The sequence below is a fragment of the Phacochoerus africanus genome, chromosome 11 (assembly GCF_016906955.1).
Source record: "Phacochoerus africanus isolate WHEZ1 chromosome 11, ROS_Pafr_v1, whole genome shotgun sequence".
Taxonomy (NCBI): domain Eukaryota; kingdom Metazoa; phylum Chordata; class Mammalia; order Artiodactyla; family Suidae; genus Phacochoerus; species Phacochoerus africanus.
The window spans coordinates 90312301-90326724 of record NC_062554.1 but is presented as its reverse complement, the minus strand read 5'-3'; the positions used below and the strand labels follow the sequence as shown (position 1 = coordinate 90326724).

Below are 14424 nucleotides of genomic sequence, written 5' to 3'. Positions count from 1 at the left end.
GAGGGATAAATTAGGAGGTTGGAATTAACACATACACACTTAATCAAGAGTTCCCTTGTGGCTCAGCAGGTTAAGGATCTGGCTCCTCACTGCTGTGGCATGGGTTACGGTTCTGGTATAGTTTCGATCCTTGGCCTGGGAACATCCACATGCTATGGACACAGCCAATAAAAAAATAATCAAGACTTCCTGTTGTGGCTCAGTGGAAATGAGCCCAACTAGTATCCACGAGGATGTGGGTTCAATCCCTGGCCTTACTCAGTGGGTTAAGGATCCGGTGTTGCTGTGGCTGTGGTGTAGGCTGGAGGCTGCAGCTCTGATTTCAACCCCTAGCCTGGGAACTTCCATATGCTATACATGTGGCCCTAAAAAAAAAAAAAAAAGAAAAAGATAATATATATGTGTGTGTGTGTGTATGATATTCTATTATGTATATATACTATATATATATATATACTCGTGCATATATTTTATATATATGTGTGTATATAAAACTGGATCAGTGTGTTATACCTGAAACTGATACAGCATTGTAAATCAGCTCTACTTCTTTTTTTTTTTTTTTTAAAGAGCTTCTTCAAGATTGTATATTTAGCATTATCACAGGTTATAGGGAGTCCATTAAAATCCTGACAAACCAATATGCCCTAAGGAGAATGGCTAGGATGGTAAAAGTGTCTAAAAATAAAATCAGATGGACCCTTCCTAATGCTTGGCAATCTTATTCCACTTTCCTTGTCCAATTTCTTCTTCTCTTAGGTCAGGAGTTGAGAAACCACAGCCTGCTGCCTATTTTTGTAAATAAAGTGTTATTGAAATACAGCTGTGCTCATTCATTTACATACTGTCTCTTGCTGCTTTTGTGCTAAAACTGCACAATTGGGTAATTGCCCGGAGACCACGTGGCCCACTAAGCCCAGCGTATTTCCACTCTGGCCCTTTGCAAAAAACATTTGCTGGCCCTCGGAACTGAAATGACCATTACATGGCTTCTTTTCTCACACCTCCCACATCTCCTTACAGTCCCTCCTCTCCGCTAATAACCTGACTCCTTATTTTTCTGGGCAATAGAAGTCTTCAGAAAAGAATTTCCACATGTTCCCACCCCCAGATATGCCACCTTCCCTGCAACTTACCCCTGAACTCCACCCTCTCTTCTGCTTCAGTGAGTAAAGTTTTCATATTCCTGTTTCAGAGAGTAGATTTTTATGCTCTCTTTCATACTCAAGGACATTACTCCTAAAAAGGCTCTCTCTCTCGCCTACATCATCAAATTTACTTCTGTACTGGCTGATTTCTAATAAAGATAAATATGCTGAAATACGCTCACCATAAACAAGCAAGCAGAACTCCTGCAACATCATTCTTTAACTGGTGCCCCATTGCTTGTAATAAAACTCCTCAAAAGAGTTCTCTCATTCTGTTAAACCCAAGCTCATGAGGTTCCCCCCACCACCACCACTTTTTTCTGTAAAAAGAAAAGCATGATCTTCAGAGTCATCAGCTACGTTTGTTAACTTCAGTGTCAGGTGATTTGTACTCCTCTTATTTGATGTTGCAGCTGCATTGGATGCAGTTTTTCACTCCCTCTCCCTTAAAGCAGCATCTTTGCTACTCACCAGGTTCTCCTAGAGCCACTCCTCCTTATTCTCCTTTTCAGACATCTCATCCTCCCTGTATCTCAGTATTAGCCTCAGTTCATGGATTTCTTCTCTGTTTCCATCAGGCCATTGGTCACCCCATTCTTCCTCTGGTTTTTATACCATCTGCACTGTGATGAATCTCAAAGTTTACCTCCAGCTTAGGCTTATGGACCTCTGGACGGCCAGCTCCACTTGGTGTCTAATGGGCAGATACCTCCCTGGACCTCCTCCCCTAGCCTTCCCAATCTCAGGAAATGACAACCCTACCCTTCCAGGCACTCAGGCCATGTATCTTCGGCGAGCCCTACCTTTGAAATAGATCCAGATTCTAACTGCTTCTCAACCCTACCCTTCCAGGCACTCAGGCCATGTATCTTCGGCGAGCCCTACCTTTGAAATACATCCAGATTCTAACTGCTTCTCACCGTCTTTACTGCTGCCACAAGTTCCAAGCCATTTCTTGTCTGAAGACCAGTCTCTTACCTAGTTGGTCACCTAGCTTCAAGTGCTTCTCCCCACTTCACACTGTTTTCTCAACCCAGAAGGCAGAACAATCCTGTTAAAATGGAAGTTAAAGTATACCAGCCCCATGTTCAAAACATTCTGTATTTCCATCTCATTCAGAAAAAGCATCTAACCCCTTAACACATCTGTAAGGCAGCTATATATTCTGGTCCAGCATCACCTCACTGAGCAGTCCTGCCCATCTCCCCCTTAACACCTGTGCTCCAGCCTGCCCTTTGCTTTGCTCTTCCTTGAACACACCAAACACTCCCAAGCCTCAGGGCTGTTGCACTTCTGTTCCTCTGCCTTGAACATTCTGCACTTATTTTAGTTCTCTACTCAAATATCAATCAGGGATTCCTGTTCTGACATTCCCATCTCATAACGTTTCTCTGTCCCTTACCCGGCTTTATTTTATTTCTTACCATATGTATAGCCATCCAGTATTTTTCATAATTATGTGTTATGTTATCTACATCCTCTATTAAATATAAGCTTCATGAATGTGGGACTTTGTTTTTATTGTTGTTGTTCACTACTGTATCCTTAGAACCTATAATAGATCGTGGCACATGGTGGTGGTTCAGATAAAATCAGTTGAATGTGTGAATGAATGAGGAAAATACGGAGCTAGGGAACATGCATGAGAATGCAGAAAGGAGGATATCATAAACATTGGTATTTAAGTATTTGTAAGGTTGTCATTTTGGATTAAAAAAAATGGACATAGTTTCAGTTGCTTAAAAGGCAATGCTAGTATTTATGGGTTGAAGTTCAGTGCTCTCAGAGTTTTGTCTAGCATGATAAGGGACTTTCCAATAATTCTGACTCTCCAACACTGCACAGACTGTCTTAAAATAAACTGAGATCCTTGTCCAAGGAAACCTTGGAGATGAACTGGAAGACAACTTGTGAAGAATGCTGTAAAAATAAATCTCTGACTTGGGCAGAGGAATTCCATTTGCTGTTCCATGGGAGTCTGATTTGGGCCATTTCAGTGGTTTTTTGTTTGCTTGTTTCCTTCCTGTTTGTTGGAGAGCCTGCTAGTTAAGGAGACGTCCTTACCTTTAGAAATGCATACTTAGTCTTTACTTCTCTGTTTTTCTGATGCCCCCTCAACAAAATGTCTATCTTTAGTACAAACCGTTAAGAGCCTGAAGCTGTGATGACGTGCTGGCCCCTTCCCTGTGTTTGGTTAGTTGCTGAGTCCTTTCAAATCCTGTAGATTGTATAAGTAAGAGATTTGATAGTTTTTACTGTTCCTGCCAAGAGTAACTTCAGATTTCTGTTTAGATCATGTCCTGATATAGCAGTATGAACCATTTTTGAAAGAATTTGAGCAGACACAGTTCATAATTTGTTTGTTACAATGAACTTTTTTTACTGATCCAAGTCCTAGAGTCTCCTCCTCCATATTATTATTATTTGGTATTGGATGTAATAAAAAACTTGATGCTTTGTAGAGCGTTTCTAAACCCTGATAAGATTTTAAGCTTTCTTTGTGCAGTTTATTTGTAATAACTCTTTCCACCATATTTCATGTAACACTGGAAGTATTTTGCTAGTAATGCCCCATAGTAACTTTCCAGTTGTGAAAAAAATTATCTTGTGATCTTCTTGTTGGCTGGGTATTTGTCCATGGAATGAGCTGGTGGAGCTGAGGAATTAGAAGGCTGTGTACTGTTATTTTTAGGACTCTCTATCACTTCACCCTTATTGCCGGAGTAGTTCCTGGCTAACTTTCCCATGAGTTTTTAACCTCTTGCTGGGCTTATGTAACAGGAAACAGGCTGTCAGGAACAAATAGTGGCATATCAGGAGCACCCCTTAGTAGCAAATGATTTAGTTTGCTCTGCCTTTCAGTCTGTTAAACTAGACCGAGGAATGATCTCAACTTTTAAGTGTTTTGGTGCGACATTCCTAGATTAAGATAATACAGTTTCAATTTTGGAAAGGCAAAATATCTTACCAAGACCATGATTTAATCCAGATGATGGAGAAGATGAGCTTATTATAAGGGGAACTTTGCTGTGGTGTCATGTCCTGGGACTGTGGATTTAAGTACATCTTTGCTTTTTCTCCGACTCTCAAGGCTGGGGTGATGTGCAAACTTCAGGAGAGAGATGATATCGGGCGAATTGAACTGGTTCAGAAGCTGGCAAGAGAAAACTGTCAATTTTTGCAGACGGACAAAAAAGAACAAGAGAAGTCAGACAACGTAAGCCTTTTCCTCTTGGGGATGCAGATTTTAAGGGGTAGAAAATGTTTCTGCCTGATTGTATGTTTCAAGGAAGGAATATTTGATGTTAAATTCTTTAGGTTTGGGATTTTTTTTTTTTCCCCTTCATAGTAAAAAAAAAAAAAAATGACAGCTACTGTAATTTTCTAAGCCAGTGGTTTATGACAGTGGGTTTATTTATAAGAGAACTCTTCACAGAAGTAAATCATGTAGAAATATAAGAACACATGGGAACAAAGATGAATACACGCCTATTTGATGGTTTTCAAGTTTGACTTGGGGAGTTTCACCCCATCAGATAGTTTGAGGAATGTGAGTTTTGAAAGAACATGTCAGTGCACTTTTATGTTTTAATATAAGGGATTAGATCTAGTTCCCAAACGAATGGATTGGAAGTCACGAGAAATAGGTAAGAGCAGAAGAGTGGATCCTAGATGTTCTCACCAAGTGGGAAAGTCAGAGGGAGGTTTTCCCAGTGTGTTGTGAACCTTTGTGTTCCAACAAGAGTTACATTGTCTCTGATACAGTTCAGCTGGAGGAAAGGGACACTCTGCTCAGTTCTCCTGAAAGCAGTTATTCAGATTGAGCCTTAGAGCTGAGGACGCTGCCGTCATGCTGGGGAGACAATGGGACCACTTTCTTCTGGTCTGTGTTGTTGTCGTCTGTTGACTTGTTGTTGTTGTGTGTACAGCTTCACTCTTAGCGCTGAACTGTCCAGGATTGCTCATGAAGGGGAACATTCCTCAGGGCTTATGAACATGTCTTTTTTGGCCTTTAAATTCTCCTTGGAATTTTATTCTCAACCCCTTCCAAGGCCTTTTCTGCTCCGAGGCCATCAATACAAATGCCAGACTTTTACTGAGCAGGAGAGGAGGTGAAATGTTTGTAAATGGCAGGCTGTTTAGTTTAATAACATAACTCATCTCCAGCAGCCTGGCATCACGTCATTACCATTGGCGTCCCAAGGGCGAGAATAATCTGGCAGTTTCAAAGCCTCATGATAGCAGTTATTTCTGAGGTGAACTTAGACACTTAAAGGTGGCTTTAAGTGCAAGCGAAGATCTCAGGAGCCTTCACTTCCACAGGTACTGTTGAGAAGTTCGCAGATGATACAGAAAGTTAAGGGTCATGTTTGAGATGTTAAAAACACCCTGAAGGTTGATCCTCTCAAAGACTTACTCCTACCCTCTGCCACATCCTTAGAATATTTGAATATCCCAGTGTATCTTAAATTTCTCAAAACCATATCCCTTTTGATTCCTTTGAATTAGAAGAGTAGTAGTTTTCACGGGCTGTATTTTATTGATTTCGTGGTGCATGTCTCCCGCACATTGTAGTACCTCTGAAATCAGGATGCGTCTTAACAATTGATGATACAAAAACATGGCCTAGTTTAATTGGGAGCAGTTTTCTTTCCTAGTGATCCTAGAAATGGTTGACCTAGTTTACAGTGGATTGCATATTTGATTCAGTGGATCAGAGACAACCTGAGGGGAAGGCAAAATCTTGTGAAATCAAACCAATAGTAGATTACCTCATCACCAAGGTTAGAAGTCATCAGCCTTAGGCCACACACAGCTCTGTGCTTATTGAAAAGATACATGTGTTGCCTTTGCTTTATTAGTTTAATCCACAATATTATAGTTACAGCTAATGAGAATATAATACTCTCCACCTATATGGTAATAGAAAACTGAACAGGCTGCTGATAATTGTAAAGACTTTTTAACGTGAGATGGAAATTTAGTGGTGGAAGGTTTGCAACTCTGCTTGCGGTTTTGTACTTGCTGTTCTCTTTCAACCTTCGTTTTAAGATCGTAGAAAGGAACACTAAGGTCTTTTCCTTCTTGCGCAGATGTCCTCGTTTGGGTGTATCAACAGCTCTGAAGTGTGTGTGCTTCGGAGAGAAAAGATTCCATATAAACAAATAGTGGAATGATGGCCTTTTCTATGTAGACTTTTCCTACTGTAGCCCAAGGGCAGGAAAGTTGAGTATTAAGGATCTTTCTTCCTTGGTGATAAATATGAACTTGGCCACCCTGTGATCTCCCTTCTGCAGGCTGACATAGCTAAACTCATCAACTCTCAAGGCCAGCACCTAATGGAATGTTCCATACCAGATGCTTCCACTTTTTACAGTGATTTACTAGGAATAAAAACCCTCTGATAGATTATTTCACTCTTTTGTCTTAAGCACTTGATATAGCGATACCTTTGCTCACCCATTGAGCTTACAATGTCCATAAGATGGTTGCAGCATTTTCGTTTTTCCTGCCCTCACTTTCTTTGCAAGAGCAGTCATCTGTTCTTGATCACAAAAGCTCAGTTACAACAAACAGAATATACAGAGGAAACTGCAGTTTACTTAATGTAAACCTCCTTCTGCCATTTCCTATTCTTGGTATAACAATAATAAGAATGACCAAACCTTAGAGTCACATGCTAAATTAGATTAGATTCATCTAGGTTATATTTCCTTTCTTGTGTGATTGCTTCATCTCCCCCATCCTACCATTCCTACCAGTGATAAAATTTGAGTTAGAATACAAGTTGCCTATTGAGTCATTCTTTTCACTAAACCTCATTGCTTCTCCAGGCCTAGAGTGTCACATCCCTTTGTATACGTATGTGCCAAAATAAGAGAACTACTTTGAGGTTCTGCAGCACACAGATAGACCTGAATGGGATAGAAGAAAGCTTTTGTTGCTGGTAGGTCTTGTTACAAACTGAAGGGGCTTCTAGTTTTCCGAGTTGGGATATCTAATATCTTCTTAAACTGGTAAATGCCATGTTTATAAATGGACACAATTAGAGAAACACTTCACTCTGTGCTTTTGCCAAAGTGTTTCTGAAATTTAAAAAGTTAAGTGTGTAATTATCACAAGTTTCTCAGGAAGCACTTAGTTTTCCTATTTTGTATGAAGAAGCTAAAGGCAGAAATAGCCAACACTCATTCCAAGTGTTGGAAATTATGTGAGAATTTTAAGAAGGAGGCAGATGAGTCCATTTCTTACAAATATTATGAGAGTGAGATTAACATCAGGTCATTAATTCTTTAAAGAAAGTGCCTCTTACATAGATATATTTTCTAGTCTTAATTCTGTGATTCTCTCCATAGAGGAAGGGGTATGTGTTACTACATGGGAATTTTTGAGCTTGACCCTGAAGGATGGCTGATGGCCATAGAAGGGTAGAGCAGGGAAGAGCATTAAAGGCAGAGGTTATCAGCAGGAAGATGCAGGAGTTGAGCCCTGGGCAATTCCTGGTAAATGAAGTGGGTGGAGTGGCCTGTAAGGGAGACTAGAATTCAGTTGTGAAAGGCCTGGCAGTCCGCTCTAAGGAGTTTGGACTTGCCTTTCTGGCAATGTAAAGCCATCAAAGAAGGGAAGTGGCATAATCAGATGTGGTCTTTGTAAGATCTCTCTGGCATTGGTTTAGAGGAAAGATTGAGCGGAAAAGAACCCTTAGAAAACTCTTGTGAGTCAGGTGAGCAATATAAGCCTCAACAGGGTGGCAGCTCTGGGAAATGAGAAGGCCACAGATGTTGAGTCATTTAGATGATAAAATTGGCAGAATGGGACAACTGGCAATGGAGGGGATGTGTCTGCTAATGTGTGTTAAGCGATTTTTGAATTTGTATTACGGTTTCTTGGTAGACATGAGAAAGTTCTGTTTATCACCAGATTGGCTGGTCACCTTTGCTTTGACCTGCAGTGTGTTTCAGGTGCCTGAGATATATTCTAAAGCACACAGTGTTTATCTCGTGAACACACTGTTCTGGCTAACAGTATAGAGACTGCCTCTTCTGAGTCCCAGATACTTTCACAGTGCCTGGACCATGGAGATCTCTGGCAACATCAAAATGAACGGGATTATTTGGCCAAAGCTTTGGCCTTGGCTTCAGTGATGTGTGTGCCTCCTTTAGAACTAACTGTGATTTTAGGGATGCTCTCCTAACCCATTACTGAGCTGTAATTCTAGAACACTCTTGTTTGTCTATTCGTTCGGTACACTTTTATTAAAGCTGATGTTGTAGAGGATCCAGATTAACTATGGTAATTCTTACCCTGAAAGAGTGTAGCCAAGTTGTGGAGAAAAGCAAAGTCAGAAATCGCCACCATAGAAGGAGGCAGGGATAAGCCCCAGAGAGATGCACAGGTGTTAACATGCAGAATTTACACCTGGAGAAACAGGATTCTCTTTCATGGCAGAGGGGGAGTTTGATATGGGGAATTTAAAATAAGTTTTAAGAGTTAATGAACCCAACTAGCATCTATGAGGACACGGGTTCGATCCCTGGCCTCGCTCAGTGGGTTAAGGATCCGACATTGCGTGAGCTGTGGTATAGGTCGCAGACATGGCTCGGATCTGGCATTGCTGTGGCTCTGGTGCAGGCTGGCAGCAACAGCTCCGATTTGACCCCCAGCCTGGGAACCTCCATATGATGCGGGTGCAGACCTGAAGAGATAAAAAATAAAGTAAGTTTTTAGGTTGGATTTAAACAACTCAAACTGAAGAAGAACATTCCCAGTGGGAGGAAGGGCATTAGAATGTGCACAAGATATGTTTTGGAAAATGAAACCATTCTGTGTCACCAGAGTGCCAAGGGTGGGGTCGAGGGAAAGGGTGCCAAGGAGGCAGGAGAAGGATGCGTTAGAAATGAGATGGGACCAGGCTGCGGAGGATTTGGGGGGCTGAGACGTTTCACTTCATCCTAGAAATATCAAAGAGCCATTGACTTATTCTGTCAGTTTTCATGAAAAAGGAGAATGAGGGGGGCCCTTGTGTGAGGTAAATAATGTTAGTGCAGTGTGAGGCAGCTCAGTGATTAAGCAGAGCCAGGCTGAGCGGGAGCTCCAGTCTGACTGCTCCTGGGTGGCACCTTGTCTCAGCATCATCACCCAGGAAGCTTGATAGGACAGGAAGGCAGAATGACAAGAATCAGATGGTCCTGAGAAAGAGGGGTGACCAGGGGGACGGCCCTGGAGGAAAGACAGAACTCCTGAGTATGGAAGGGATGCTGGGGGCGAAGAGAGAGAAGGGAAAAAGAAAAGCAAATGAGGAAGTACTAGCTTGAGTCCTAACTTAATTTTTTAAAGTGTGTAAACTGTTCCCATTTAGTCTCTGTGAAGTAGCAGGATTAAAATATCTATCTAGATGTGGGTGCTGTTTTCTGGGGTACCAGTGCACCGTGTACCCCAAAACCAAAACGCAGTGTTTCCCGAAAGGTTGTGTGTGCTCTGTAGTGTATTAACCTGTAGAGTAGAAATACCAGCCTCATCTGGACTTTCTCATTTCCTAACTGAGGAGCTCTTCAACTGGACTTCCTAATTTCCCAACAGCAGAAATGAAGGTCTATAAAATGGACGTGCAGGTCATGCTAAGCAGTGACGCTTTCCCTGGGGACCCTGTCTGCATCCCTCCCTCTCCCCACCCGCAGTTCTTCAGTTCCTTTGTTAAGCCTGGGGACCCGCCCTACTTCCTTCCCCTTTTCCAATTCACTCATGAAATATGGGCGGGAAGGGGCTTTTGCACATTCTGAAACTGAATCTTGGCATCATCTGCTGCCAGGGTAGGGTCCCTATCTCTCCACCTCAACCGGAATTTCCTTTTCCCCGTTTCCTGCAGCCTCATCCTGGAACCCTGCCTGCGTCAAAGAGTTCACTGGTCCTGCATTACTAGGGAAGAAGTGGTTTAGAGTATTCTGGCTCCTGCTACTCCTATTTCACATACCGAAAGCTGGTCTCTGCATTTTCCCAACTTCCATTTAGTCTGTTAGTTTAAAAAAAAAAAAAAGCTTAATATAAAGTGAAAGCCATCTTTTTACTGTCTATGAAGTACTAAACGGAAATGGCTTTATCATTCTTTGTTCAACCTTGCCTTATACACCTCGGCAAGTCAAAGAGCAATCATGGCATTATTTGAAGTTCGCCAGTAATTTAGGTGAACCAAGAAACTATTTAAAGACAAATAGAATGTTACAACATTATTCTTTTATATGGAAAGGCAAAATTCAGATGTAATAGGCAAGTCATGATATGTTAAGTTGCCCACTACTGAGAAATCCTGTGTAAAACCATGTTATTTTTTCTTAATTACAAAATCCTGACTTTGAGTTGGTTTGTACTAAAGTACTCACTTTTTTGGAGCAAGTAGCCTTCCTTGAGTGAGTTGTTTTAGTTCATTTTTCATCAGGATTAATATGGTCACAAAGTAACCACAAAAGTGGCAGGACAACCAAAAAGTGTACAGCCTCCCTGGAGAAAAAATTCACACATGGAAAACAAGTAACCATTCAAGACAGTATTTAATGAAAGCATTTAAATAATTTCACAGGAGTTCAGCGAGAGGGAAATACCTCCGGTAAACCTACTCACCATTGCAGCAATCCAAAAAGGAACTCTTCTCCTTTTTCAAAAGCAAGGTTTACAAGTTTGGTTCACTTTAAATTCTGCTTTTGATTTTTCTTTCCAGAAAAATGGCAGCCAGGAGTGGACATCAGTGATGTGCTCACGCTGTCCGGGGGAAGCCATCTGCCCATTAGCTAGATTTTTAGGTTCTCTCAGGAAGCTCGGGATTCAAGTCTCAACATTTTTTTTTTTCAGATGTGGAAGTTACCCGGTCAGGGATCAAACCTGAGCCACAGCAGCACCCCAAGCTGCCGCAGTGACAATGCCAGATCCTTAACCCACTGCACCACAAGGGAACTCCTGAAATTTCCATATTTTTAAAATATTAGTTTCAGTTTTTAACAGTTTTAACATTTTAAAGAGAGAAACTTATCATTATGATATTTGTTTATGTTTCTGAAAATCTTCAGGTTTATTTTATTTATTTATTTATTTATTGTTGTTGTTGTTTCTCTTTTGTCTTTCCAGGGCTGCACCCGAGGCAAATGGAGGTTCCCAGGCTAGGGTCACATTGGAGCTGCAGCTGCCGGCCTATGTCACAGCCACAGCAACGCCAGATCCAAGTCGCATCTGTGACCTACACCTGCAAAGCCAGATTCTTTTTTTTTTTTTGTCTTTTGTCTTTGTTGTTGTTGTTGTTGCTATTTTTTGGGTCGCTCCCGCGGCATATGGAGGTTCCCAGGCTAGGGGCTGAATCGGAGCTGTAGCCACCGGCCTACGCCAGAGCCACAGCAACGCAGGATCCGAGCCGCGTCTGCAACCTACACCACAGCTCATGGCAACTCAGGATCGTTAACCCACTGAGCAAGGGCAGGGACCGAACCCGCAACCTCATGGTTCCTAGTCGGATTCGTTAACCACTGAGCCACGACGGGAACTCCTGCAATGCCAGATTCTTAACCCACTGAGTGAGGCCGGGGATCGAACCCGCAACTTCATGGTTCGTAGTCAGATTTGTTTCCACTGCGCCACAATGGGAACTCCCAGGTTTATTTTTAAATGGCTCAATTAAGAAAATGGATACTGACTCAGTTAGTTTGATTTGTCAAACTTGTGTTCTCAATGGATCTTACATTCCCTGTGGTATAGATACTACCCCCCCAGGTTTTTTAAGTTGTTATTCTTAGAAAATTAAAATGCCCATATCATCTCACGTAGGTTTGAGAAATGATTGAGGTGTAATATTGAAAAATTGGTTGTTTTCCTTTGACTTTCATTCCTCTCTGTGGTATATCTCCCACTAGACCCCTGGCAACCTTATATTCTTTTTTTTCTCTACACCTATCATAGCCCGATCTGCATTAATATAACAATATTAATACCTCATAGATTGTTATCCAGTCTGATAACACTAGAAATCTTTAGTGGGTTGGTTTCATTTGAGTTTATAAAGGATGCTTTAAGACAGAAAGGTAGAGAAAAAATGCACAGGCAGATGGACAGCCCCTCACAGAGAGAGGGACAGGACTTTATGACTATCATGTGCTCCTGAGGCTTAGGGACATAAAACATGAGGAAACATCAAGGAATATAGAGACATAGGTACCAGCATGCATGAGCCTTGCTTCCCCAGAGACTTCCCTGCTCCATCCCTGCCTTTGACTGGGCAAGAAATTCAGAGGCTGGTTACCTGTGCACTGAGTTCCAGGGTGCAGTGGAAGCTTGTCACAGGCAGCTTACCTGGTCCAGGGGGACATGCCTCTGTCCCTGAGGAAGAGACAGAATCTGAAGACTCAGAAGAGCGACTGAGAGAGGTGAGGAAAGCAAGGCATTCCAGGCAGAGGGAAGAACCCGTGTGAGGACTTGAGAGAAGAGGCCACCTCAGAGAGCTCTGCAGGCAGAACCCGGGTGGCTGAAATTGGGGGTGGGGGACAGTGCACTGGGGGAGGGGCACAGGGGCCAGAGGGTAGTACTGCAAGGCCTCCACACAGGCTTAGCCAAAGCGGGAGCTAAGAGCAGTATCCCATGCTCTTGTGAAGCATTTGAACAAGAGAGAGAAAGATGATTAGACTGGAATTTTGGCGATTCCTTTGCTGCCGTGTGGGAACGGGTTCTGCAGGTGGAGACTGGGTCACACTCACTCCTTGCAAAGCTTTCTGACTCTCCTTTCCTCACAGGTCCTCTCTTGATTTTATATAAAGTGATACCTGGCATAACCACTAATGCTTTGTTATGAAGACAGAATGTCCAGTTATGGCTCTTACTTGTTCGCTTTTCCCTAACATATGCCACAACATCATCATTTTTCTTTAAAAAGTTGACTTTGATCCAGCCCTACTTTTATAAAAATGAATTTTGAGCCGGCATGTAATGTGAATATTTCTGTTAATTAACACCCAGCAGGCATGCATGTTCACATTAAATGTACTTACTCTGCTCTATGACATTTGCTTTATACTGATTCAGCCAGAGTTTGGTGGTTTCTGAGTTGATTCACATACTTCAGTTGATAAAGATGAGGAAAAGAAATTTATAAAAGATTTGCATGTGGGATGCAAAGGACCTTATTTCTCTTTTGCAGTGGTAAGTGGGTGGAAAGGGAAAATTCCATCTGGCGTACAGCAGCCGTAAATGTTGTTTTAAGATAGCAAAAATAGATGCTTGCTGCAAATATCATAACAGAACATAGCAGACTGTGGGCAAATGTACAGTACATATTTTTCTAATAAATCATGTTAAATACCCATATTTTCCTTAAAACATGACCATGTTCTTGTCATTACATAAAAATTTGTCTCTAATTTTTAAAAACCTCCCACTCCCATTTCTGAAGCAGAAAAGACTTAATTGTTTGGGTCTGAAGAAGTCAGTGCCATCACACTTCGGTTTACCTGAAATAGGTTTTTGAGGATTTTTATTCTTTCCCAATCTTCCCCTCCTAAATGGAAAGCAAAATGGAGAAATAAAATACAGCATGTGTGCTCATTTATTGTACATTTGTACATAATTAATCGAACAAGGCTTGGCAATTTTAACAAAGCCTTGCAAATGTCCTTTGTTCGGGTGCCAGGAATGGCTGGGCATGATTGAGGTGAGCTGAGTCACAAGAAAGGATTAGGGGCTTCTCAGGATCCAAGAAGTACTGGGAGGGAGAGAACAATGGTGATAATAAGACAATTAAGATGGCAGGAAGTGGCTGGGGGAGGGTAGGGATTTCTAAGGAAGCTCATGAAAACTTAATGAGTCATGGAAGTGTATCTTAGTGACCTCCTAGGTGGGGGCAGGGTGGAAGGTATCCAGGTAAAATTTTGACCCTGTGCAGTCAAAGAGGAAGAGAATGGTTCTTCATATGGATCATTCGTTAAACCTTTCTTGATCTTGCCTTGGTGAAGATTAAGAGAGGTAAAACAAGCTTTATATTAATACTCTTGTGAAGAAAGAATTCTAATGATTCCCAAATGGTGCAATGCATAATAAAATCCCAAACTGAATTTTATGGTTGATGGATGCTATCATTTTCTCCATGCTCAGTGAATTCACCATTATTCCAAATTGGGGGATTGTGATGTGTGTTATTTTTTGCAGTCAATCTGAGTATCCTGGACTTTTCCTTGGAGAGTCAGAGGCAGTGGAAAGAACTTTTTAGGTATGATGTGTCTTGACTGGGTAAAAACGAGTCTCACTCAAA

At 41.7% G+C, this 14424-nt stretch overlaps 1 protein-coding gene across 3 annotated transcripts in view; it reads left to right on the top strand.

Moving 5' to 3' along the window:
• The window catches only part of RAPGEF5 (Rap guanine nucleotide exchange factor 5), a 238535-nt gene that overhangs the window by 130469 nt on the left and 93642 nt on the right, over positions 1 to 14424 (top strand). For all 3 annotated transcript variants that reach the window (XM_047751885.1, XM_047751886.1, XM_047751884.1), the window contains exon 9: positions 4240 to 4365. In XM_047751885.1, coding sequence (XP_047607841.1) covers positions 4240 to 4365 — 126 coding nt within the window. The remainder of the gene's footprint in view (positions 1 to 4239; positions 4366 to 14424) is intronic.